The 27569-nt window shown below is 37.4% G+C and overlaps 1 protein-coding gene across 1 annotated transcript in view; it reads right to left on the bottom strand.

Annotated features, from left to right (window-relative positions):
• Window positions 1-16599: 16599 nt before the first annotated feature.
• Window positions 16600-27569, bottom strand: part of SNX7 (sorting nexin 7) — a 57001-nt gene continuing 46031 nt past the window's right edge. The window contains exons 8-9 of the mRNA XM_074961281.1: window positions 24293-24445; window positions 16600-16802 (exon numbers count right to left, since the gene is read on the bottom strand). Coding sequence (XP_074817382.1) covers window positions 16722-16802; window positions 24293-24445 — 234 coding nt within the window. The 3' untranslated portion in view covers window positions 16600-16721. The remainder of the gene's footprint in view (window positions 16803-24292; window positions 24446-27569) is intronic.

The raw sequence follows: 27569 nt of genomic DNA on the forward strand, positions 1-27569 counted from the left end.
AAGGGGCTATTCTTCAACCAGCAATTATTGGTGTGCACCCTTCCCATTGGCCAAGGTCCTCCAGCAGGACCAGGAAGGGCCTGGCATGGGCTAGTTATTCTGATTATACAGTACCTGGATATTTCCCTACACTGGAGGTATGCTCAGTTATGCTAACTTTTAAGGCTGCTTTGTGTTGCTAAAGTGTTGCAAGGAAGCATCATCAAAACTAAAGATCTGACTCTAAGAATTTAGACCCAGTCATTTAAAAGTTAATATTTTACAAAGAGAGAAAGAAGTCTGTATTTCAAAATCCTGTAAGTCAGAATGACTTGCTCAATTTCCCTCAAACTATCCAGTACTTTCTGGGAGCAAGAACATCATGTAGTGCACTGCATGTAAGAATCCATCACTGTCCACAGAGAAAGACTCCGGGAAGGGAATCTGGGACTAAACGACTGAGATTGGCTTTCCAATAGAGTTAGAGTCCCATTAAGCATCTGGGATTTATTTTCATTATGCTCACATTAACTGTTCCTGTCAGCGACATTGTAGTTCTGTGATGAAGGTGTTGGAATAGGTCTGTGCACTGGAGTGATTCCTGGAAGAATTCCAACTTTCCCAAAGGTTGTAGTGTGTTCTCCGCTTAAAGGCAATGGGCAGGAATTTGGAACAACTTTCAATGGGAAAGCTAGCAGAAAACTAGCAAGTGAAGAAGGAGCAGCTAAAACTGGATTTACTAGGGGAATTTGTTCCCAACCTCAACTATAGTCGCAGTCATAGCAGCATAATACACAACCATACAACTGTTACCACCACCACCTCAAAAAAGAACAATTTGAGTCCCCAATTTTGCAACGTGTTGCAACATGTGGCCGTGGAACAAGTGGTAGGACTGGAACCTATACCTCTTGCTATATGGTCTGCAATTTTGTTGCTATGCAGTCAAGTGTTCAGACATGGACAGTGCAAAGCAAAAGATAGTGAATGAATTTGTTTGAAGACATGGCAGACAGCAGACATTTCTGGCCATGTCCACACCATCTACAGCATAACAACAGAAGCATAACATTGTGTGGACTGAGCGGGAGTACCGTGGCCATGGAGTAGCCATTCAACACTTTTAAGAAGTGTGCTGTCCAAAGTGAATTCTGCAAATGCTGAATATGAACTTCATGGGTTTTGTTTTCCTGTTTCCTCATTGAATTCCAAAACAATAAGTGCCAGTGATCACTATCCAAACTAATTACAGGGGGATTCAGTATTAAAGAAACACCATCTCTGACACATTGCATTTAGTTGTTGCTGTTGTTTAATAACTGTATTCTTCTTTTCTAAAAAAAAATTTCAAATTATTAACATTCTCTTCTTTCACTACGGGTTCATAATCAAAGCTGCTGTACCTTCACCCTCCCCCTTTTCCTTTTTAGGGTTAATTTTGAAAAAAAAATCCTCCTAATTATAGGAATTTAGCTTTCTTTATAAAATAGATATTTAAAGATCTGTTTACAAGACCACAATCTGAAACATCATTCAAAAAGAGGGTGAATTGATTACATCCTTCTGGAGAACATCTAGCAGCAGAACATGCATTTGTAGCTGTTGAGCTGCCCTATAATTGAAACTTCTTTGCTTCCCCAATTCAACACATGTTGCTACTGAAGGAAAACAGCTGAGATACAATGGAAAATGCTACACAGAAATCACCTTCCCAAACTTTTAGAAATTAACCCCAGAAATATTCTGATCAATACTGAATTATCTGGAGTCTTGACTCCTTTAATGAACAATTTTCCCTACACAATGCATTAATTAGAATGCATGACCTGTTTAAAACACTGCTTATTAAGAGATATGATACAAATCCAACTGAAGTCAAGGGACTTTTAGAGCCAGATTCAAACAAATACATATTTTATAACCATTTTTTGATGGCCTTTGATGGAAAGTTGAAAATTCAACTTTGGGATTTCCATGCATCCCAAAATGAATGGGTGTGAAAATGAATATCAAAATTCTAGATTAAAAAGAAATTTCGGCAGTTAATATCCCATAAGAAATTGGGACTTTTAGGTGATTGATTGCTGATAGAATGGTCAAAGTTCAAATCTGGAATGTTTCATGCTCTGAGCAGCTCAAAATAGATAGGGGTATCAAATGTCAAGAGTTAGGTGAGTGGGAACACAGAAATGAAATATTCAGATGCCAATTTTACACATACACATGCCACAAATATATGTGCCATACATGCTGAGTTGGAAATCCATGTGATAAATAGCAGAGTCATGCGGTGAACTGCATTTATAAAACACTTTTGACCATCTCGCCTGCACTCTGACCACTAATCCACCCCCAGAGGACTTATTCTAACATTTAAAACCTCTCAGCAGTTTCAGACAACCATTTAACAATTCTAAGATAAATGTGAGCCACAAATATTTCCTCCCCCCCCCACCAACAAATCTGGAATTTCCGCAGAAAAAAATGCCCAGAGCAGCACAATTAACTCTTAGGCCAATGATTGGCTTTGGCTTGGCTATCTTGATTATTGATTATTATTTGTATTACTGTAGGACCTTCAAGCCCTAATCATGGAGCAGGACCCATTGTGCTACGTGCTGTACAAATATGAACAAAAAGATGGTCCCTGTCCCAAGGAGCTTACAATCTAAGTATAAGATAAGGGACAACAGATGGATACAGACAGATGGGGAAGTAATACAAAGAAACAATGAGAAAATATTCCTAGGCAGGGATCTCAGCACTCCATCAGAACTAGCTGTTCTCAAGACACATGCAGGTAGAAATGGAACCAATGAAAAGGGGAAAATCCCAGTTTTCCAGTGGGTTACACAACATTTGTTTCTAACCCTCTGCAAATGTTAGTGTTTTTTTCCTTTGTTTAGTTATAATTTTCCCTCTCCTCTTGAGTTCTCAAAGTTGGTGTTAATATAGATATGGGATACTTGTTTATATGTGGAGGGATCCAAATCCAATTTTTGAAAATGCTTGGAGATTGTTTATGTACTATATTGTGCTATACACAGAATACATTATAGAGTGATTTAAAAATCTTTATTGATACTCATTTGTGGTGACCTACAAAACTCATTCATGATTTTGCCACTCATGACTAAGGCAGCCGTTTCAGAGAAGCGTCTATAAAGACTTTATTCTATACTACCTCATATTTATTCATACACAACACAAGAGGAGAGTGCACATTCTTTTACTTTCCCACGCCTACCTGTATACTCAGAACTATATTATTTATTTAAAACTGCACCCATCTGAAGCTCTGGGCACCAAGTAAATGACACAATAATACCACATCCAAATACAATATCCTCCCAAACAAGCCTATCTTAGAACTCTCTTATTACAACATACAGCCAATTCAGCTCACATTCTCAAAAATAGCTTGAGAGAAAAGATGAGCTTTTATATGACCTATATTCAGGCTCTGGAAAACCTACAGGGTAAGATAAGATCCACAGTTGAGGGCCCATCTCTGAAAACCTCTCCTCTCCCTATTAAACCTCGGGATGGTTAGGACAAATGTTTTGTGTGTTCTCAACTACTAAAGTAGCACATTGGGAGAGAGTCAATTTCTGAGTAGCCAGAACTTAATTTAAATATTAAATACTCACTGCTCCCTGAAATATAGGTAGAGTTTGTACATAGAGATAATGCAAATGAAACACACTGGATAAAAGTTCCCACCAAAAAAGCTAGCACAGCTCTTCATAGCTTAGCTAGAGGGAATCTTTGTTTTTCTTCTCCTATTGGAGTTGCTTGCTATCCAACACTAATTTTTCATGAAACAATACAACTGTGCAGTGCTAATTATTTATATTATTTTGGTCTATTTTGCTGTAGAGAGATTTACAAGGAAAATATGCACAATCTCGCAATGTACACATTCTAAATAAACAGTATAACTAAATCAAAATGCAAATACATATTTCAAGGGCTTGACATAAAATAAGGAAAACACTTCTTCTGATTTCTGTGCCCTTGTTTTCCAAAAAGGTCAGCATAGTAAATAAATGCTACTAAGGGCGAATGAATATATATACAGCAATCATTTTGATCATCCTTGCCAACTTGCAAAATATGGCTGAGTAATGGAAAGAGGAATTCCCATAGCAACCCTTACATTATATGACCCAAATGCAACCTCTGAGATACAAACTTGTGAAGTAATGTTAATGTTCAGTTTCTCCATTTTGAATTATATGATATATATGCAATTAATGCTGAAAAATTATGGCATGCCTTTTGGTGGGTGGTGTAGCTTCTAAAACAAGTCCATTATTTTTATAACATTGTGTGTTCTATTGTTTATCAACTAGATTGGAATTATTTCTTTAAAATAGTTTAAAAAGTCAATTAAAGTTTAAACATTATAAATACAACTACATGTTTAAATGTTTATTTTTTTCCAACTTAAAAATTGTCTCAAAAATCCAAAGAAGAATACAAACATTAAATGTTAAATTATATACCAGAAAAAATTCCCCAGAGGTCATCAGCTGAATATGTACTGATCTGTGAGTAGACATATTCTGGACGATGTGGTTTTGGAGAACATTAAGGGTCAGCTGTATTTAGACAGGTTTCAGAGTGGTAGCCGTGTTAGTCTGTATCAGCAAAAACAACAAGGAGTCCTTGTGGCACCTTAGAGACTATTCAAGAGACACCATCATAGTACCTAACCATATCAGCCAAACCATCAGAGGCTCGTTCACCTGCACATCTACCAATGTGATATATACCATCATGTGCCAGCAATGTCCCTCTGCCATGTACATTGGCCAAACTGGACAGTCTCTACGCAAAAGAATAAATGGACACAAATCTGATATCAGGAATTAACATTCAAAAACCAGTAGAACAACACTTCAGTCTCTCTGGTCAATCAATAACAGACTTAAAAGTGGCAATTCTTCAACAACAAAAAACTTCAAAAACAGACTCCAATGAGAAACTGCAGAACTGGAATTAATTTGCAAACTGGGCACCATCAAATTACGCCTGAATAAAGACTGGGAGTGGATTGGTCACTACAAAAACTAATTTCCCCCTACTGATACTCATACCTTCTTGTCAATTGTTTGAAATGGGACACCTTGTTTACATTGGCCTCATTAGCACTACAAAAGTGATTTCCACCCCTTCTTGTCAACTGTTGAGAATAGCCTACTTCCACCTTAACTGAATAGGCTCGTTAGCACTGACCCTCACTTGGTAAGGCAACTCCCATCTTTTCATATTCTGTGTATTTATACCTCCCTACTGTATGTTCCACTCAATGCATCTGATGAAGTGGGTTTTAGCCCATGAAAGCTTATGCCTAAATAAATTTGTTAGTCTCTAAGGTGCCACAAGGACTCCTCCTTTGTATTTAAACAATGACACTCACCCAGCCAATTTCATGGATTCTTCCTTGCTCTTCTCAGAAGTAGATCAGAGATGCATACACTCCCAGATATCTAGTAATACCTACAGCCATGTATGCTGATATATTTCATACAGATGCATATATTTTCCTGTGGATAATTTCCATCTCTGCATCAAGCTACAGACATCCCTTGCCCCCTCAGCCCATACAAAGATATATGCACTGCCACAATGAAGAGATTCAGGATGGCTGGACATTCCAATTTAATCTCAGGACTATACCCGCCACTTTTCACAATGCTATAGCACTTCTGATCATAACTCCCATCTCACACTGTATCTGCATCTGTCTTCAGCACCCTCCTAAAGATGCTAGGAACTTCTGCTAATACAGTGCATGGTCCTTGCGTCTACGTCTCCAGAACCTGCTGGCTTAGAGTCATTACTAAAGCTGGGTCCCTTTTGTAGTAATATAAGGCCCACCCAACACATTCCTTTGTCATCCATAGTTGCCTACTCTGGGCAGGGATAGACAACATGGGTGTTTAAAACACCAGTTGCTGCACCAAGGGTAGTGCAACAGTGCAGTGGAGAAAAATGCTAGTGAAGAGACCTTAGTGGTCACCTTTGGTATAAGTGTAATTCTGTATCTTGTTGTGCTCTTATGTAACAAAATACATTGTTACAGATAGGTTTCTGTATTGTATTTTTTTAATCTTCTAGCAACTGTGTTGTCAGATATCGTTGAGCACACCAACCCACACATAAGATTGTATGTTGGTTGCTTTACCTATTTTTATTAAAGATTTAGGATGCTAAACAGGAACATATTTAGTACATCAAATTTATAATAATGGTTATGCTACTATCTGATTGCTACTGATATCCTGGTTGGATTATACAGTGAATTTTTTGACAGGGGAGAGGGAACCCCCATTTTCTATAAGAGAAGAAAACAAGGGAGATACAGTATATTATTTCTGAAGGGCATAAAAAAAATCTTAGCAAAACTGAGACACAAAAATATGCAAGCCAGCAGATTGCCAATAAATAGCCTTAAGTTAAACACTGTAGTAATACAAAATTTCCTATATACCTGTATGAGGGACATCTTAGAAACTCCCATCAATTTTTATTCATTTCATCTTTCACATTTCATCTTTCAGCCTTCCTTCTCAAGAAGTGCCTCAGAAGTTTCTTTGTTCTCTTCTCATTCAATGTTAAGGTACTGACTGTTAACTAAGGACTCAAGGTGAATGCTTTCTTCTTTGAAAATAGGCAATTAAAATATGTAAACAGCATCACGTATACACGTTCTGCAATAACAGCCTCCTGGTTCAGAAGGAATCAGCCATGTACCTGTCCTACCTAGAGTCCACATACACTATAAGTGGTGGTAAACACCATAGCATCAATTGAGGGCATTTGCCCTCGGACTGCAAACACAAGAAAAAAAGGTTTCAGAGTAGCAGCCATGTTAGTCTATATTCGCAAAAAGAAAAGGAGGACCAATTGGTTAGTCTCTAAGGTGCCACAAGTCCTCCTTTTCTTTTTACAAGAAAAAAAAGGGTTCATGAGCAGGCTGGACTACTTGCTGCTGATAGAAGCCCAAATAGCAACAGCTCTTAGGAAAGCTTTTTCCTTCCATGACTGGCCAGATGGCGATAGTGAATCCTGTGGAGCACATATTTAGCACATACTTCAAACACTAATGCCCTCCAGGCTCAAATCCCACCTTGGGAACCAAAAAAGGGCCCTTTGACAGGATACAAGGACATTCGCTAGCCCAGGCCCTAAAGGCTTAATGCAGCAGCCGATTACCCTCACCTACCAGAGGGAGCAGGGGAAATATAAAGGGCTACTTGGGAGACAGGGAGAGGGGAAACAGCTGGGTGTAAACTGGAACCCTGCCCACAGGTCTGTATGATTATGGTTACTGACTGCGTTTGCTGTCTGTGTTTTGCTACTGATGTTTTTGTTCTGTTCGGACTCTTTATAAGTTCCCATAAAGGCATCCCTGGAAAAAAGGAACCACAACTGACTGACAGTTATCTGACTGGTTATTGGGGGGCTAGGAAATCAGTATACCAGCCCACATGCCCATTACAGATTTTATCCTGTTCTCATTGAAGTCAATGGCAAAAACACTCAGACTACAATGGTGCAGGATCAAGCCCCAAATTCCAGAGACCTTTGGGAATAAAAACAAGAGCTTTCTGGGTGCCTAGAAAAACAGCAAATATACTAACAAATATTGTTGGAGGAGAAGACTAGGAAGAGAAAATGAGGCAAGGAGGAGTAGAGAAAAAAGGTGAAAGAGGAAGATGAAAGGAAGATGAAAAATAACCTTTACAAGACAAATCTCACCAGCACAAAATATGACTGCAGAAATGAGGCCTACACATCTTCCTAACAGATGAGTCTGCTACAGAATGCCTAGGGCAGTAGAAAAGATGTATAGGAATTTACAAAAAAACCCTTGGGATATTGTACTATTTAACATTAGTGAGTCACAGTGTAGTCTATTAAAAGGTACTGTATTATGATATTAAACATATCTATTTGCAACATATGTGTTTGAAAAAGGTCCCTGTTCACTGGAAGCAGTAAAGTGGTTGCCTTGTAAAATCCCTGACTGAGATGCCAGTTAAAGCCTTTTGATCCTCTATGACAATCATGAAGAACACACACCTACCAAGCAACATAGAGATCTCATTCTCTGCAGAAACAGGGGACAAAGGTGGATACTGTGAATTTAAAACATCAGGATAGGGTAGCAGATATCAGCAGCAAAGAAAACTCTACAATGAAATAGTAAAGAGAACATGAACCAAAAAATACCTCAAAGCTTCAATGTTAATCTAATAAACATGAGCCTTTCTGTAACTGCCCCATTATATTTCTTTTCTGAAGTTTTTTTTTTATTCTTCCACTCCATGAGATGGTAACAAAACATCTGCAGCTCAAGGCAATAAACTAACATTCTGGGAGTCACCAATATATATTGAACAGCTTACTTTAATAGGACAAGCTGCCACAATTAATTTGGCTTATAAAGTTGAGTTTTCTCCCAGTGGGCTGTCACTGAACCTAACCCATAGTCTGTTAAGAGCTATTCCCAATTAACTATTTCCTTTCAGCCCCAGTTTGCTATCGCTTTACAAGTTAACCCCCTTTTAATCTTTCTTTAGCCCCCCTCAAAATAAAGGAAAAAAAAGATTTCCTTACGCTCTCAAATAGAATATCTATTTCAAATACACTGATGATGTTTTTCCTTTTATGCAAATGAGAATTCTATCACCCATGCGAAAGGTATGACATTCATCAGAGATTTTTAAGACCATGTTAGACAAATGCCTGGCAGGAATGATCTAGATAATACTTAGTCCTGCCATGAGTGCAGGGGACTGGTCTAGATGACCTCTTGAGGTCCCTTACAGTCCTATGATTCTATGACCTGTGGACAAAACTTGGAGAGGGATAGGTGGTGAAACACAGCAAGTTTTTATATAAATTTTTCATCTTCAAAGATTAACTAATTAGCCCACAGCTCACCCCTTAGATTTGTATTGTTCCATTTTGCAAATGGAGAAACTGAACTGGAAGATGTAGGCCCAAATTAATCAAAAGTAATTTCCAATTTTAGGTACCCAAATTTAGAGCACCATTCTAAACAAGCTGGTTCCAATTTACTCTTTCTTTGCATTCCTGTAGTTGTCTGCCCTTGTCATTTTCATAGGGACTTCCAGAAATAAAGAGAGATGATTTCTGTTTAAAAAAAAACTGAATGCTTTATCTGATGTAAAGTTGATTTAAGATTTGTTCTCCTTTGTTTCTCTAATAGAATTATGTATGTCAAGGCTGCTTCCAGAGATGCTGAGACCCAATCTACAGAATCTGGGTGCATAATTTTTCTTATTAAGAAAGAAAGTATGACAAAGTGGATTTTCTGTTTAGATCCTGATTTACAAATTTCCTCCTTCACTTAACACTTTGAAAAATAGACTTACTGAAGCTTGCAGACTTATAATTTCTACTGCAATGGCTCCTTAAGCTGATTGAGTTGGAAGCACAGCGTAGCACTAGAAAAAAAAATTAAGAAATAAAAGGAGCTGAAAAAAATTGCATCTGTGAATGTTAAGAGCATAATACGCTTTCAAAATGGAAAATTCTGGGAGTATCTCTAACAAATGTCCCTTAACGTCCCTTGTCCTTTTTAAGGGTCATATCCAAAGGTGTGCTAGGCACATGCAACTTCTGTGGGCTTTTGTGCAAGATCAGATGCTCAGCACTTGTCAGGATGTGGCTGGATTTCAACTTTCTGACCCAGCCTCCAAATAATGTAAAACATTAATTTAATATACAATTTTCCTTGCAAGAGTAACATGCTCTGTGGTAGTTCAGTGCATATGGAGCTCCTGCTCAGGTATAGATGGTTATTCTCACTATTAAAAAATCTTAATTTACAATTTAAATAAACATGCTCTCAGAGACTAAAAAATAAGTAATCAAGTCATTTCTTTCCAATTACAAAAGTAATATGCGTATTATTTTACTGATATTAAAATTGACCTTAGGACTCAAACATACATTACACTTAGAAAACATAGCAGTTTCAATATGTTTAACTTTTAATTCAATAAGCTTACCTATATTCCCTACAAAACTATTATATCTGCCTAAAAATGGTTTGCTGGTTGAACAGTGAACATGATATATTGCATAATCAGAATGACGACTGTTTTTGTTGAATGCAAACAATAGATTCAAGGTTCTAAGCCTGGAATCTGACACGTGGTAGTTTACTTGACACTCTTTGTTTAAGAATTAAGCTTTACTATGTTTGCATTAATATTTAACCATCTACTAGAGGTGATAGAATTATTAAAGAAAATGACTCCGGTCAAAGATTTAATACCTGAGTTTAACACACTGTGGACGAGATCAAAACTTTTAAAATAGAATCATATCTTTTTGCCTGAGCACAGAATAAGAGAAAGTGGAGAAAGTTATTTCCATTCATTTTTAAATAAAGGTGGTTTTTCAGTTGTGCATTTCCTTAGCTGTACATATTCTATCACCCTGCATTTGAAACAGAATACAGTTGCAAGACTTTCCAGTCTTCTAAGATTTTGGTACCTCCTGACTAGTGAATTGAAGGAGAAATAAAGTAAGAATGGCTATACTGGGACAGGTCCATCTAGCCCAGTATCCTTTCCTCTGACCAGATGCTTCAGAGAAAATAAATAGAACAGGACAATTTTGAGTGATCCATCCGTCCAGTCTCACCATCTGATGATTGGAGATTAGGGATACCTGAAGCATGGGGTTCCGTCCCTGACCATCTTGGCTAATAGCCATTGATGGACCTACCCTCCATGAACTTCTCTAATTCTTTTTTGAACCCAGGTATACACTTGGCCTTCACAACATCCCCGGGCAATGAGGTCCACAGGTTGACTGTGCATCGTGTGAAGAAATACTTTCCTAAATTGACTCACTGAAAGTTTGTGGCCATCTCTCTTTCAGGTTCAGGTGATGTGTTGTATATCTTTTGGTGATGTAAAAGCACTGCCACCATACCTTTGTTCCCTCGAACGGACAACAAGGCTCAGCCAAGGGAGTGTGATGCTCTGTTTGGAAAAGCATTCTAGCAGGCTGCCAGGGCTGAGTTTAAACTTAGGCCAGAATTTCTACGACTGAAACAATAATAAATCATTAATACCTATTTGTCACTTTCTCCTGCACTCCCTGAACTACCTCTGTGGCTCCTGCACTGATAAGGCCTCCCTTCCAGGGATATAATGCTACAGTTAAAGTCTAGGCAAATGTGGTCAAATGGACAGTTCATAACTTGTTCACACAATCAAAACTAGAAAGCTGAGCAGTGCTTTATATACGCTTGGCTTACTAGTTGCTTCCCACCACCAGTGCTGCACATGCTCTATTACAGCTATTAGAGCATCACCCTTGCCAGTTATAGGCACTCTGCTGTTTGACAGGAAAGTTTGTGTTTTGTTTAAAGATAAGGATCCTCAAACATGACCTTAAGTTATTACATTGAATTTTACTCTCATCAGTCCTTCAATAATCATCAACGTGCTGATACTACACAGTAGAATATAATTTTTTAAAATACAAGTGAGGGGTATTAACGATAAAAATTAGTAATCCACTGGCCAGAACATGCAATGATAAATGTTACTTTTATGCTTAGATATGCTGTACTAGCTATGCTGTACTATCTTTATTTAGTGATATTCTTTCTGAAATTCTGCCACTAAAATCAGGTAATAACATTTATAATAAATTGTCTTCTCCAATAATGCCATGGGTAGTTTGGAAAAAAAGGCGGGGGGGACCTGATTTTGATGTTATATTTCACAATTTCTAAACTGGCTAGGCTGCATTTTAGCCCATTATCCTGCTGATTCACAACCCACTTTGAACTAAGGCAAGATGAATGTGCTGATTATTAAGGCAGAGATACATCTGGATTCTCAGATAGCAGCAGTGGTCAAAAGCCCGATAAACATATTTTTTTCTCTAGACATGCATCTCACCATAGGCATCCATGTCTTTGTCACCTCTAAGATTGGACTGTTGCAACACACTCTGCCCTGGGCTATTGTTAAAGACCAATCAGTAACTACAGCTACTACTGACATACTTAGTGTTGCCTTATACAGGGAGCATGTTATATCTGTTCCCTGAAAACTACGTTTTGATAGAGTGGAAGCATCAGTGGGAAAGGGAGAATCTAACACACTAGGAAAATTCAGGTGTCCATTGCTGCTCCTGCATTTGTCCATGTGATTGTACATACTGGACCAGGCTCAACAGACTACTGCTCATCCAGAATTGATGCAACTAAGCACCCGTTTGGGCTTGTTTCCTCTCCTTTTTGTGATTGTGGAGCAGCATTACAGACGATAACTCAGGTGGTGGAAGAGTCCTCAACTTGACATTTGCAGAGAGTGGTTTACAATCCTAGTCTCCCTTCAGAGACTGTCCTCTGATTACAGAACCGGGATATTGAGCTCTGATGTCTGCATAGAAGAGGATAATTGTTCCCTAAAATCTGCCATGGCTATGATTTTTTTGGGGGTGGGAGTGGGAGAATTAGCTACCTGAGAAACAGCTGGTTTCCATATGGACTTTCAGAACAGCTCAGAGCACAGGACAGTGCTTTTGTTTATAGGTCCTAGATATAAACCACGAAGGAATGGAGGCAGGGCACTGTTGACAAAGGACCATTGGCTTTTGGCTTTGGCTTTGGTATTCCCCTGTTGGTCTAAAAGTCTGTCTGTTGATCTCCCATCCTGTAAAGCTCCTCTATTTAATCAGAATATTGCCCGAGGGGATTGAAGATAGTTAAGATTTCCAAGCTGACCTCTCGGAAGTGGAAGGCTTTTGCTGTCATATGGACTTGTGTTTTTGAAGCATTTGTCCATATACTCACAGTGGCTTAATGGGCACTATTTATTAGTGAATAACTGGTCTGGCACTCACATGCTAACACCATGTCAAAGATCACTTATTCCCCATTCTTAGGTTGGCAGGAAATGGCATTGCTGTGATGAAAGCAACTCCTGTGCTGAGAGGAGCCAATCCTAAAAATGTAGCTGGCACATCTTGGATGGATGACCGACCTACATTTTACATAGTATACTCTCTTTTACGTGCCAACATAGAGAAAAGAAAATCACAAAAGGCAAAATGATCCCGGCAAAAATGAATAGGAACCATTTGTCTTGATCCATACCCAAATCATCAATTTACGTAGATGGCAGAAGACACAATGATGAAAAAGTATGAAACCGGAAGTTTTTAACATAGTTGTCAGAAATATCACTGGCACTATAGTCAGATGTCAGGCGAAGCTCACTATTGTGGAAGCGAGGTAGGGGATAGCTGAGATTTGGTACCAGGAAGATTGTGCTATGAACACATTAGCTGGTTATTTATGTTAAAAATCAGCAATAAAATAGTTAATATTGATATAAACTTCTCATTTAACTTTCAGAGTTGAACTCTCAGAGATGAGAGCTTTATACCACTCAGAGCTATCATTTAAGGTTCTTCTCAGACTCAGTTATACAAAATTGCATCTGTCTGTTCTCTGTTCATGAAGTGTAGTTGTATCCTCAGACTGACACAGCTACTAGAGAGAGACAAGGAAGGTGAGGTAATATCTTTTACTGAACCAATTTCTGTTGGTGAGAGACAGAGACTTACCAACGAAGTTGGTCCAATAAAAAGCTACCACCTCACTCACCTTGTCTCTCTAGACTCTGTTTAGATTTTCAGGGTTATGATAAGGCTAGAAACCAATTTTTGTTTAAAATGACCACTTAGATTCTGCAATACAATTCTATGGCAAGGAGTGCAGAATCCCCCAAAATAGAGGGTGCTAGCTATAAGCATCTACAAGTTTGGGGTTTTGCTCAGGCACACCCTGTGTACCTTAGAAAGATGACCACACACTAAATTGTTGGACTCTATGCAAAGCCAGCAGACAGCAAGGAAAATCTGAAAATATAAGGGAATAAGCCAGCGTGTTAATAGAGTAGTTGAAACACTTTGTATGTTATAGACTAAGAAAAACAAGAGAGAGCTAAAAGTGTCCAGAAATAGGGCCAAACACCCAATAAGTTGTCTGAAAAGTCACTTGAGAAGGATTTCAAATTGTATTCAAAATAGTGTTACATCCTACAACAATGGTAGTGATATTTTAATAATGAATAGATCTTGTCTACTTTACAATAATGCTATTAACAAATCATAAAAACCAATTCTGCTATAAATTATTCAACTGTTAAAAAAAACTTTTAGAATAAGCAATATATTGCTATGAAGATGCATCATGTAACTGATGACTTTCCTATCACAATTCACAGCTTTGTTAAATATCAATAATAAAGTGAAAAGTAAATTATGAAAATATACCAAAGCCAAAAATCTGTTAACGTACTAAGTGTCTCTGATGTCTTTCTTGATGTACAGCTGCCAATGTCCTCTCTGTATTATGAAGGCAGAGACACAAATAGCTACAGATCTTCACGTTTCAGATGTAGTGATCTTCATCCTTCATCTGGGCTTGTGGCTGTGCAATGCCCAATAAAGAAGCTTCCTGAATGTTATTCTAACAGAACTTGCAGAATTCATTGCTGAAAACACAAAAAGGTTCTGTACCTTCATCCACTTCTGTCAATCAGAGATCACACATCTTACCTCTTTCGAGCTTAAATTACTGACATTCTATTTAATTGTTTGCTTACATGTTCATTTATTTGAATCTTTCATCGGTGTTATATAGGGCCAAGATGTGTTAAAGACCTCTTTCTTGAGCTGTGCTCTGACTGGCATATTGAGCACTGATATAGTTTATCTTTTAGGAATCCCACTATTGTGTGTGTGTTTGAGGTCAGACAATGCTCATGCCTTTCCCAAAAGATGCCTAAAAACAACACCACTGTTGGTCCTCATAATATTTTATAAAGCACTTAAATCAACAGCTTAAGCAGTTGACTAGCAATAATTAGCCTAATGTGGGCTGCTCCACGAGGCATACCTTGAGTCAGTCCAGAAACTGAAGCTAGTGCAGAATGCAGTTGACCTTTTATTAGTGCGACAGCACATACCAGTGCTCCTTCGACTTCTGGAAACTCACTGCTTGTCTGCAAGTTTTCAGCTGAACTCAAGGGACTTAAGAACAGGCATCCTGACAGTGGTAATCAGAGAGCTGTTTGCCCTAGAAATCCCTTAGTTGGGGCTGGGGGGAAGGGGCAAGAGGAAAGAGGAGAGGAAGACAGTCTGCTGGCATTTTATTCTCCATTAGGAGCCCTCATTTGTAGTGCTCACTGTCTACCTCTTGATCACCAGAGCCTGGTATTTGTTAATCTTTCATGTTTCCCCTCAGGTGTTCTTGGAGGGAGTGGGTTAAGGACTACAGGATGGGCAAATATGGGATTATAAATATACATCATGATGGGCCCTGATCCTGCAGTCTCACCAAGTTCATTATGTCTGCAGGATTGGGTAACGTGGTGAGCAAGTGCTATAATATTGTATGGTTAGTTCATTACATATGCAGTGAGTTTTTCATTTTGTATTATATTTTTTAATCTTGTAAAATCACCTAGGGCCACAGAGAGGTGCTTAACAAACACGTAAATACTGAGAATGACAGACAGTAAGTAAAATTGTTATGCAGGTTTATAAACTCATCAAGTTTACTCCTTAGTAAATTTCAAGTGCATCTAAATTCTTTAAATGTTGTATTCATTTAATAGAGCATCTGTTTAACTTTTCACACTACATGTTGATGTGAATTGCTCCTCTGTCCCACACAAAGCATTGTGGAATGCAATTGCACTGGGTCATGTACTATTTCATTGCCCTCAGATCTTATTTTTGGTGGACATCAGACAATAGGTCTCAAATTAATCTGGAGTGTCAAAAGATGATATTTGACAAGCCATTCACACCTCTCTACTTACTGAAAGGTCTACGCAGATTTTAATGTCAAGACAGATCCAACTTATACTTTAAGAAGTTCACATCCAGCTGGTATAGACTAAATTCTGTATACACCAAAATCCCTAACATATGCATAAACTGCTCTTAATAACCAAATTCACTACTTTCACCTCTAAAAATGGTCAGTCACCAGTTTTTTGAGGCTACCAGAAATCACCACCACTCCATATTAAAATAAAAAATATTTCTAAATCAAGTAGTTTTTGATGTACTGTCAACTTGGCTCAAAACTTCCATAAAAATTCTACCCCAGCATAAGATCATAATGGAAAATTTCAGGGAGACTGATCTACATTTTGTAGAGAATTAGGGAAGTCAAAACCAGACTTGTGGTAAAAGTTAGCTACCACTTCACCATCGACTGACACCAGCATAATCAATTTAAAAAATTAATGATCAACTACCTGAAAATTGTTATGTAGTTTTACAAAATGTGGGAAATTTATCTTACAAATAAAATGTAACAAAGCAAGCTAAAATGGAAAATTTAATTCTTAATGACTAGGAAAGAGGATTAAAACCAATTTTGTATTAAACTTTTTATTAAAATTGAGTTTTTACATATTTAAAATATTTTTATCCAAATTACACAATATTTAAGAAAACAATTATATGGAAGCACTTGCATAAAATCTGTAAAATCATAACTGAGCAATATATAGCAATATATACCATGATCCAAAAATGTAGGTCAGGATTCTTACAGTTTTATTTCATAATGTATCTGATCTCATATAAAGAACACTTCTTTGGTTGGCAGAAACTGCACTGAAGAGGAAGATCAATCAGAAATATATTCAAGGTTTATCTTCAGAATCTTCTCCCAAATGAAGATCCACTGTTTGAGATGTCAGGAAGGACTCCCAGGTAGCAAGGCACTTAAAGAAAACAGATACTTATGAATAAGGAATATGGGATTTTGGTAAAACTGGTAGCTAAGGAGAAAACAAGAAAAGCCCTATATCTATCTATAGCTACCACAAACTGCTTCTTGACGAGTTACAGTGAGTAATAAATATGGTTTCTTAGATAGATCAAGGATGTACTGTTAGCCAACATGCTGAGCTACAAATAAATATCACTCTTAGATAATGTGATAATGACAAACATACACTGCAAGCATCATAAGCGTACATATTAGCATAAGGGATAACACGGTAAGGAGTCTACCATTAATTATGCTCTTCTTTAATCTCTCCCTTTACATACAGGCAAAGATATCTTCCAAATAGACTGCATCAAATTAAAAGGAATGCAACATCAAACTGTAAGTTATAGTTCCTTATCAATCTCTAAGGATTCATACTTGGAGATCTAATATCCTTTCTCAGTTAAATTAAATCAAATCCATTTGTTTCTAAACACTCGAAGTCACAGATTTTTCTGTGTACTAAGGAATAGAATCAAAGGGAGGAGGGAAAATGTAGCTTTTCTAGGACAAACATATATTCCTCATGATGGCAAAACATATTTTTAATGTTGCAAACAGTTTTTCATTTTAGGAACCAATGTTATACATATTCGTATCAAACTACTTTGATAAACCTTTTTTGGCTCAAGTTGATTTGTATGAATGTCTGTAGCTCAGAACACAAAGTTGCTTGGCAAACCATTTGAAACTACAGGTGAATGTTAAGATGTCAGTTCTCAGAGAAAACCCATGATTAATGATTGTTGTGTGCACCGTCAGTTACTTCCCAAAGCTTTCAAACTTTTCAAGTTTCTGTCACCTGGAGTGAGCCATTACAAAGGTGCAAAACATTCAGTGCTGCCACTATATTGTGGTAGCTTTACCACTTTTGATGCTACAGGAAAACATGAAATTGTGAGTGCTTTAATGAAATGTAGTTTTCTTACTCTTCTGTATTAACAGATATTTGGGTAACACACCTTAATTACTACTTCCTGTACACAATCTTTTCAAGAAGAATCTGCAAAACTGATATTAAATAAGTCTTCTGAACATCTATAGGGAAAAGCACTTATATTAAATACCGGAGCATGCTCCATTTATTCAAACTTTGTGTTAATTCCAATTGCCCTGAAAATGACATTGTTCCTTGTGTGAAAAACTTTTGGAATAAGCTATTTAAGCTACAGTAGTTTACTATACCTGAATAAAATAAAATACATAGCATTCATCATTGCTTGGCAGAAGTAAAAAGATCAACAATAAGCTTTTGTCTTATCTGACATATGTATCGGAAAAAACTTAAAAATTCAGCCATGAAATCTCTATTTATTAATAGTGATAGATGTGTCTTTGTCACAAAAGCCCTGGATTCCATGATTTTCAGGGTTGTTTTTTTTTTTCTTTTAAAGTGACCAAATCTTGGTATTCCTCGACAGACGCTCCCGGACTTACGCAATCGTTCCAGTCTGGAACGCCTTGCGTAACTCGAATTTTGCGTAAGTTGGAAACATATACCCGACCATTATGCAACCCCCCTTCCCCTCCCCACTGTTTCTAGCTTACGGAACTTTTTCCGTAAGTGCAGATTTGCCTAACTCGGGTCTTGCATAACCCGGGGAGCGTCTGTAGGTGGGAGGGTGAAAAGATCACAAGTAATCTTGATAGAAGATCCCAAAGGTCAGGACAAAGGGAAGCACAGGAGGACAAAGAGCAGGAGATGAATGACAACACAAGGGACCAGAACCATGGATTCAAGAAAAATGAAGGAAAGCTTGGCTCAAAAGAATGACACTGTAAGATATAAAGGCTTAGTATCGAAATGCCCAAGAGAGCAACAAAAGAAAACATTTAGAAGCCTTATTCTGTATGGATCCTTGGTTACTACAGAACATGTCAGTGACTCTATGGTTTGTATTTATTCACAAGGTGGCTTAGATCATCCCTTGTGCTAAAGAACCCCTGTGTTCAGAGACCCTCTGACCCTTTCTTGGTCATTCCCTGCTGACAAAATCCCTTACTGATTCCCATTTTCTCTGCTGCAAGCGGTAACCCTGTATCTCCATTCAGGAGATAGGCACCTCAGTTTCAAAGGAGGGAGGGGAATGAAACCATAAAATAGGATCCATGTGAAGAGCTGCATTTCTGTACTGAATGACTAGATTGGGGAAAAGGTTACTTTGAGATGGCGAAAGAGTGCTGAATACGAGGAGAGAAGCAGCAGCACTGTGCTAAAGGGAAGCAGAGGGTGCCAGTTGGTTTATGGGTGGAAATTAAGGTTGGTTTTGACATTCTGTATAGAGTCCCAAATAAACAGAGTTTTTATTGATTTTCTCTCTCCCCTATATATAATATCACAGCAGCTGAGAATATTTGAGATAAAACTTGAGTTGGAGGCTTCCTCTTGGTGTAAAGTGACCAAGGGGTGGCTACTTGCCGGGTGCTTTCCAATGATGATCCTAGATTCTGGGATTTGTTTCCCCACCTTGGTTCACCAGTGCCAAGACTGGCTTATCTTCATGGAATGTTGCAAGGCACATCTATTTTCCTAAACTTTTTCTGGGGATTGAGAAGGGTGCTCAGTCAGGATGTGTGCTGAATGCTGTTTGCTGAAGAGTTTTTTTTTTTTTAATACTAGATAACTGCTTTTTGAATTGTTTTAGATTTTGTCCATGTGACTAAAGACTTCACAGTTCATACATTTGAATAATTTAAATAAAAATAGCAGCGCTGGTTGGAAGATGAGTGACATCGTATTACCACTGCAAACTGAGACAAAACAGGTTTTTAAACTAATTCACACTACATTTGCTCATCATTTTTACAGAACCAGTTCACTGAAGTCTTTTCAAGCAAAGATATAAAGATCTTTTGTATGTTGTTCAATTTTTAATTTATTCTCATTTATATAACAAATTCATTTCCCAAAATATAGGAATTACTGAGGCTCATTTTGTTGTCAGACATCACTGTGGTGCTACAGCTGACAAGATTTATAATTAACCAACACAAAGCTAGGTCTCTGTGCCTTAGGCTCGTGCTTTTTATACTGTGAAACATGAACTACATAAAATCACATTACTTTAAAAATATGTACTTTAATCATTCTTCTAGACTTATTTAGTTCTTCTGGTAGAGAGAAAAAGGAGATTCTAAATAAAGGATCATCAACAGGCTTCAACCAGTAAGACAGAAAAAAATGTTAATAGGAAATTTAATTTGTACATATAGGCTTGTCATTTCGAGTGCAATTATTCATAAAACTACTGTAGATCACAGCAAAAAGCTAAATATGCAAAAATGAAGCAACAAGATCTTAAGTAATGCTACTTTATCTAAAGCTAAAATGAATGTGTATTTCATTAGAGCACTGCCGAGTTACATATTTATATTGAATTATTTTTAGCAATAACACTGAAAAGGTCTCCACACTGCACAGTTGCATGTCTAATTCACGATAAAATATAAAAAACAGATTGCACAATAATAATGGCAGAAGCAGCATGAAGTATTTAAAGATGCATAATTGTTTCCATTCCCATCCCCTCTATTTTCAGTGTCTAATGATGTTCTTAAAAAATCATTTTTGGGAAGTGATGTTCTCTAGGCGGAGTTTCTATTTCTTTATATAGAGGATTGAGCGTGTACAGTTCAGCAGTTCTTGAGCACAAAAAAAAACAGTGAGGGAGACAGAGGGGTAGGAAAAAGCCACTTCCCATTATAAACAAAAGAGATTTGCTTTTAATTCCTATAGCTGAAATGACTGGAGGTTGGAAGGTGAAATCTGGCATCCAAATTGCCCTCTTAGAGGAGAGTACCCTGTCTTCTGGAGGAAAACAGATTTTGATTTAACCAACTTTGGAAATTAAAAAAAAAACCCACCACACACAATGCATTTGTTACGCTTATAAAGTGGAGCTCCTAAGGTAGGATGTGAAGCACGTGCGTGTGCCGCTAACATAGCTGTGCAAGGATATGACTAGCCAAATGTGTCACTATGAAGACATTCAGGGTGCACTACAAATCAATCCATTTTTCAAAGGTTTTTCCTAGGAAGAGGAGGTTGAATAAAGTTTTGGAGCTGGAGAGAAGAAGTTATTTTGTTAGGTATGTGGCTTTTTTGGCCCATTTTTGCACGTGTTTGACTGTACAGCACCTTGGGTTGTGGACAGGAACTTTTTTATAAATTTGAATCAATAAATAAGACGCTAGCTTAGAAAACTACTTAAATTCTCTGAGAACAGCAAGCAATGTTTGCACTGGTAAGGATCTCACTATCCTATCAAGGATAAACTAGCTCTCCTTCTGACTAATCTGCAAAGGCTGAACAGGACTACAGTAGTCTGACACATGAAAAAGGTGAAATTAGAAGCTATTTTTTAAAAGAGAGGCTCATTCGTGCAGAAGAAAAAATATTTTTTGCTTAGTGCCAAAAATTAATTAAATATCACTTGTCACTGTACATTATGAACGGAATTCTACCTCTACTCAATGGAGTGTTTAACACACACTGGAAAACACAAGCTCTAGGACGTACAGTCATTTGGCTCCACAAAGCCCAAATTTTTCTGGCCTTCAGGTTTTATTGCAAAGCCCAGCCATTTTACTCAGGCTTTTCTAGAAGGAATGGGTTACCAAGGCTCTTTTTCTTTTGATGGTGGCAGTTTTGTTAATGTGTTTTTAATTTTGTTGGTACTAGCAGAGATTGTGAGAAAAAGCATGTGAGGAAAACAAATAGGAGCAATCACAGTAGTTCTCTGAAGCCAGCGTTCAGTACTTCCAGTTATCTGCTTTGCTTTCACTAAATTGTATCATGTGATCTTTGAATTTTAGATGTACTAGTAACATAAAATAAAATGTTGTGTAGTGACTTTTTGTATCTTGTTTTATTTTACTAAATATTAGTTTTTTTCGAGCATGGCTATGAAGAACTTTACACGCCAGAATGAGAAAATATTTAACTGACACTTCAATTGGCCATAATCAGTTCTAAGCTATAGGTGACTTGCCGAGCTGTAAACTCAACCTTTTGGACACGTTCGTTAACAACTTTATGTTTCCAGTATTTTGCAACTAGTCTGCAATCTAATACATGATACCTAGGTGGATCCTGTGCCCAAGTCAATGGAGATACATATCGGTGCAACAAGTCTGCCTACATTGCTCCAAATGCAGGATCAGGGCTCTGTCCACTGATCCCACCTATATAATTTCTTAAAAGAAAAACAGTGATTTGTTACAATTCAGGAATAAAACTACTGTAACAAAAGATTTTTTTAAAATATCTGTTATAGTTTCAGTATCTCCATCAAATGGAGAAAAATCTCTCTACATTAGACCTGCCATTTTAGTGATGAAAATTTGTAAGTAGTTTACATTTTGTAATTAGATAGAATGATCTGAGTATTTCATTGCACCACACTTTTCCACAACTAGTAACATCAAAAAACTCAGGCACTTCTGCTTTGCAACTATAAACGTGCTTAAAAATTAAAGTTTTGCACTCTTCACTTCTCTTTAATGATATACTAGGCGGCTGTACGGGTAATTTTATTTTTAAGTTCTTTGTTGGTTTATGACATTAGAAAATACCCGGCTCTGACTTTCCTGTTTTTGATGAAAGAACTAGGTTCAATATTTTGAGGACCTGGATGCTGATTGGATTTGGACTTGCTATAAATGTTGTATATAACCCTCACCCCCCCTCATCCATCTCTCTAAATAAATTCTTTCAGGCATTATAATGAGGCAGAAAAGGGTACACAAACCATTTCAAAAAAATAATTTGCAGGTCACCAACAGTGGTGCATTCCTAGGACATCTTCACAGGAGAGGAAAAGTGGCTTACAGATTCCTGTATGCTTCAGATAGCCACATGCTCCTCATCCCACCCAAACTTCTCAAACAAATCAGAAAATTTCTGTATAAAAAGAGCTTTGTGAGAAATTACCTAAAAAAGCCCTATTTGTTCAGTTGTAGCAGTTTGATAGTACTTGATAGAGGCCTTTACAAAAACTGTCTGTGATACTTAAATATTTAAATTAAAGTCCTAACTAAACCGAGACCATTTCTTTTCATAAGAGAGACTCCAGGGACTGTACCTGTGTCTCAATTTATCCAGAAGTTAACCAGATATTCATTTATGGTTAACATTTGAACATATTCTTGATGTAGTCAGAAGTCACAAGATGACTGAAAAAGAAGAGGATACCAAAAAACTTTAATGTCTGATTTCAGCAAATACTTTGGTCTTAATATATAATGGCAGATCGTCAATGTCCAGGCCTCCCACGGACAATATGTTAATTAAGTGGACCTGATTATCATGAGTTCTGTCTTTTCAATTACATTCTATTGCGACGATTTGTAAAATCAGGACACAGCCATCCATTCAGAGTAAGCCACAAAAAGGAGACGGCAAAGTATCAAAATTGTATTAATAAAGGATACAAATGATTTCTTTCCCAATTAACAAATGGTTTATTGGACTGCACTACATTTTTCAAAGTAAAGAGACGCTTTTAAACAAAAACCAAAAACCAAAAGATGAAAAAAAGCACTCAAATTTCTAGCCTACCAGGATTCTTACAAAATGTATACTAACAATACCATTTTTGATCATGAAGAAGCTTCACAGAACACGCTGCAAACCCTGTCAAATATTTTCTAGTTCCCCTTATAAATAAGTATATACACTCTGTTTAATCAGGAAGTGTATACACTTGTCAAAGGCATCATATTACAAAGACTATTAGAAACCATACATTTGCTGATAAAAGTCTTGGGATGACACTGTTTGCTCTCTTTCTAGATTAAGGGAGACTTCAGTTATGCGAAGTCCCAAAGTATCTATTTGTTGTACACCATTATATAAAAGGACACAGCTTTAGTAGACTTTAAAAAAAATTAAGTGTATAATACATTCTCCCTGTAATTTTCCCAAAACTTTATCATCACTATTTTGTGTTGATTTTGTTACTTGTTTGCAATTTGAAGGATATAAGAGATCTTTCCTAGTTCATCAAGTACTGGGAATACAGTTTTAATTTTAAAAGATAAAAGAAAAAAATTAATAGTTTTCTTTTATACAAAATCATTTACATGAGTGAGTTTTCAGGGAAGCATCCTCATGCAGCCCCAGTAAAAGGTTTTCCCAACTGAAACACTATAGCTCACATTGAACAGAAAAAAATATATGTTCAAATTTTTGTGCTTAGTAAAACAAGACTGCCCTCTGTTGATGATGAATTTAGGATCAGCATGCCTGGGCTCAGGTAAAATACAGACCGTGTATACTGGCCAATTAAAGACCAATTTGACAAAAATAAATATTGAATCTGAACTTGACACGTTCAAATGAGGATACAGACAATTATTTTTAAAAACAATGCACTGACTTCTAAGAGGAATTGAAATAAATAAAAAGTAATAAAAATAAAACAAAAAGGTGTGTTTTACCTGTTCATAATAGTGGATATTATTTTCGGTCACATTAAGAAATGCTGTTTTCATATCATGTTGCATGTTTTGTTTCCATCTATCCCAGTCAGCTTTCAGAGCGTTATTGGCACATTCCACTTTATCTTCAAGATTTCCAATCTCTTCTGTAAGCTAAGTAAGTTATTTAGAGACAGTCATTATTTAAAACGTGCTTGAAACCTACTGGTCACAGTATAGTAAGATGAACAGAATAGAAGAACATAGCATAATATTAAACTCAGGGTGAAGAAAGTCCTGTGCTTTGTTGTTAATCTTAGATTTTATACAAATTTAGTACCTCAATACAATTTCTAAACTACTACTATGACACAAAATCCAGAAAAGAATTAAACGCTACCAAAAATAATCTTGTCAATTGTAAAGTTAGTCTTTGGTACCACATTATTTGCATGTAAGAACAGAAATGCATTTCCTCCTTGCCAAAAAATAAAAAACACAAAACCACACCCACCACCACACCTCTGCGGGATGCAGAATGCAATTATCCAAACTGGAGTTTTGGCCAGGCCATCTGAGAAAATTGTGCTGGGGTCTTTAATGATCTATATTTTCTGAAAGACCATTCAGAGGGAAGGCAATGGAACTTTTATGCAGGAACTTCCCCTTTCCTGTATTGCACTTTACAATCTGACCGAGGAACTAATCAGTGTGGGAGAAAAAAAAAATTAAAACAAGGGTCTTTGCTGCAGGCTAACTTTTCATTTCTGCAGAAGTCTTCTCAGGGAGCCTGGATCTGCAGCCTTCAGGCTGGCGAGCCGATAGTTTTGGCATCTATAGTAATTAGAAGAAAACTGAGTGTTGAGCCTGGTGAAATATGAGACATTTAATGGGGTAAAGTCCTCTACCTAATGAGCCATCTAGCCCTTCCAATAACTGCTCTTACCTTTGTACCTATTGCAATTTCTGAATCAAGCATGATAAATCTGGCTGGCAGCAAATATGGAAACTGATAAATCTTCTACAGTCATGGAGCAAATTACTGTTCTGGGATTGCACAATGACCATTGGTAATATAGACTCTTTTCTGAAGAAAGGATTTGTTGTTGTTGGTTTGTTTTTGTCTAAGAGATTAGGTGCAAGTTCTTATCTTGATAGAATTTTTTTCTGCCAATTCTTCAATGCGCGAAGTGACAAGAATGAGAAAACTGAACACAGTAACCGGAACTTACTGAAGGAAAACAAATATACAAGTTACCTCAGTAGACCCCAATGAGCTAATGTTCTGTATTTAGCAGGAGCACAGATGAAGAGCAGCTCTATAGTGACTTAGCTGCAATTCTGCAAGACTGAAACTCAGCTGTGCCCTATGGACCTGGGAAAGTCAGGCTGAAATATTGCCAGTAATGCAGCTGGTAGTTTCACCAGTACTGGGGGAAACTCCACCTCCTTCTGTTCCCTTTACAAGGGCCTAGACGCCATTTATCAGGCATCCTGCGTCTCAAACACTCTGCTCTGTTCTCAGGTCAAGAGCGCCATTGGTGTAAAGTTGAATAATTCCCCTGAAGCTAAACAGCTCAAAGGGCATAAGCTCTTGTTAATCTGAACCTCCAAAAGTTTGCAATAACCAGTGAGGCCTTTAGATAATTAGGGTTCAACTGTAATTTAACATGCAAAGAATGCGTATGAATCAAAATTCAGACCACACCACAGAGTATGGAGAGCTTAAGGTGTGCACCCACTGCTCTAAACAAGCCATGAAGGACACTGTTCCGATATAAGTGATGCCTGCAGCACAACATACTTCTTTAGAACCTCAGAAAGCGTCCCTGTTTAATACCCTCACAGACCAAGAGACTGCATCTGCCATCCTAAGACTCTGTGCTGTGTCCATTGGTGCAAGTAGCACATGAAAATCCTTTGCTATAAGAAAAATACTGCCTCTGTAACCAAGCGGAGACAACCTGAATTAGTCAAGCAGCCCACTACCTGGAACATTTCCATTACAAAAGACTATGTGGAAATTTCTCTTTGCTTCCCATGTATTTTCAGCATGCACTTCACCAGTCCTTTATGATACAAATGGTTGGGCACATTATGAGACTGCTACCATCAATGCTCTCATGATTTCGCCGCTTGCTTCAACCACCTCAAATAAATCAGTAAAACCAAGATGACCTATGAGGCAATGCCATAAAGAGGACATTTAGAGCTGTTGTATCAATAGTCATGGACATGATTCTAAAGCCAATCAATCCATCATTTTGCTGGGAAGACAGCACACTCCCTAACATTATCTGGAATCTATCAAGTTCTGTCTCGGAGACCAGACCATCAAAACAGGTCCTTCTTCCTGATGGATAAGAGCCCCCCAGGACCAAACTGTAGAACATAAAGGTTGATGTGTATTAAAGTATAATCCTCACCTTTCTGACCTTCAATCTCAACTCAAAAGTAGATCCACAGTGGGGCAAGCTATAGGAGTAGAACCATATCACCGCTCATAGCAGCCATAAACACCTGGAAGGAACATCTTCCGAGAGGACATTGACATCACTAAGCCTTACCAGCCATTTCCCCTTGCATATCACCTTTAAGCCTATCCTTTCCCCATTCCAAGATTTATACCTGGGATGAATGTACTTAATTATATCCAATTTCCTATGCTGGAGATTGGATCCTTCTCCCCAGGCTCCTCTTGGTTCATGACTCACTAAATACCCAGCCAACACCAAGTACATAAATAATAGTTTTACAGGACTGAACATCCACCCTGTTCAAATAATGAACAGCAGTAAGAATGAACAGTAATTCTATAGACCACCAGCCTTGTATTCAGCAGCATGAAGCAAAACAAGACCACAGTCAGTTAATAGCCTAGCTTCCAAAACTTCAATATGTGGTGAAGCTCAAGGAACCAAAATTACTCTTTTAGCCATATCCTGTATGATCCAATTGTGTTTTTCAAAAACACTAAAGTAGACTGTCTTAGAAATTAAAATATAGGTAGAAGGCCAAAAGCCCTTGGGGTTTTTTTTCTTCAAAATACCACACATTTTTAATTGGTGGTTGTGTTACAGGAAGACAGTTTAATGAACTGGGCAACATACCTGCAAAATGAATTTTCTATCTCATAAGTAGGCTGGGCAGAATTCAGTTAATTTTATTTGTTTGTTTGTAATTTCAAGAGTTAAATATCTATTTTTATTTTTAAGCTTTTTTATTTTTATCTTTTAAATTTTCTCAGTTGTATGATATTATGGGTTTTAGGCATTTTTTTTATTTTTATCAGTCTGAA

Source organism: Natator depressus, chromosome 8 (genome assembly GCF_965152275.1).
Source record: "Natator depressus isolate rNatDep1 chromosome 8, rNatDep2.hap1, whole genome shotgun sequence".
In the NCBI taxonomy this organism is placed as follows: domain Eukaryota; kingdom Metazoa; phylum Chordata; order Testudines; family Cheloniidae; genus Natator; species Natator depressus.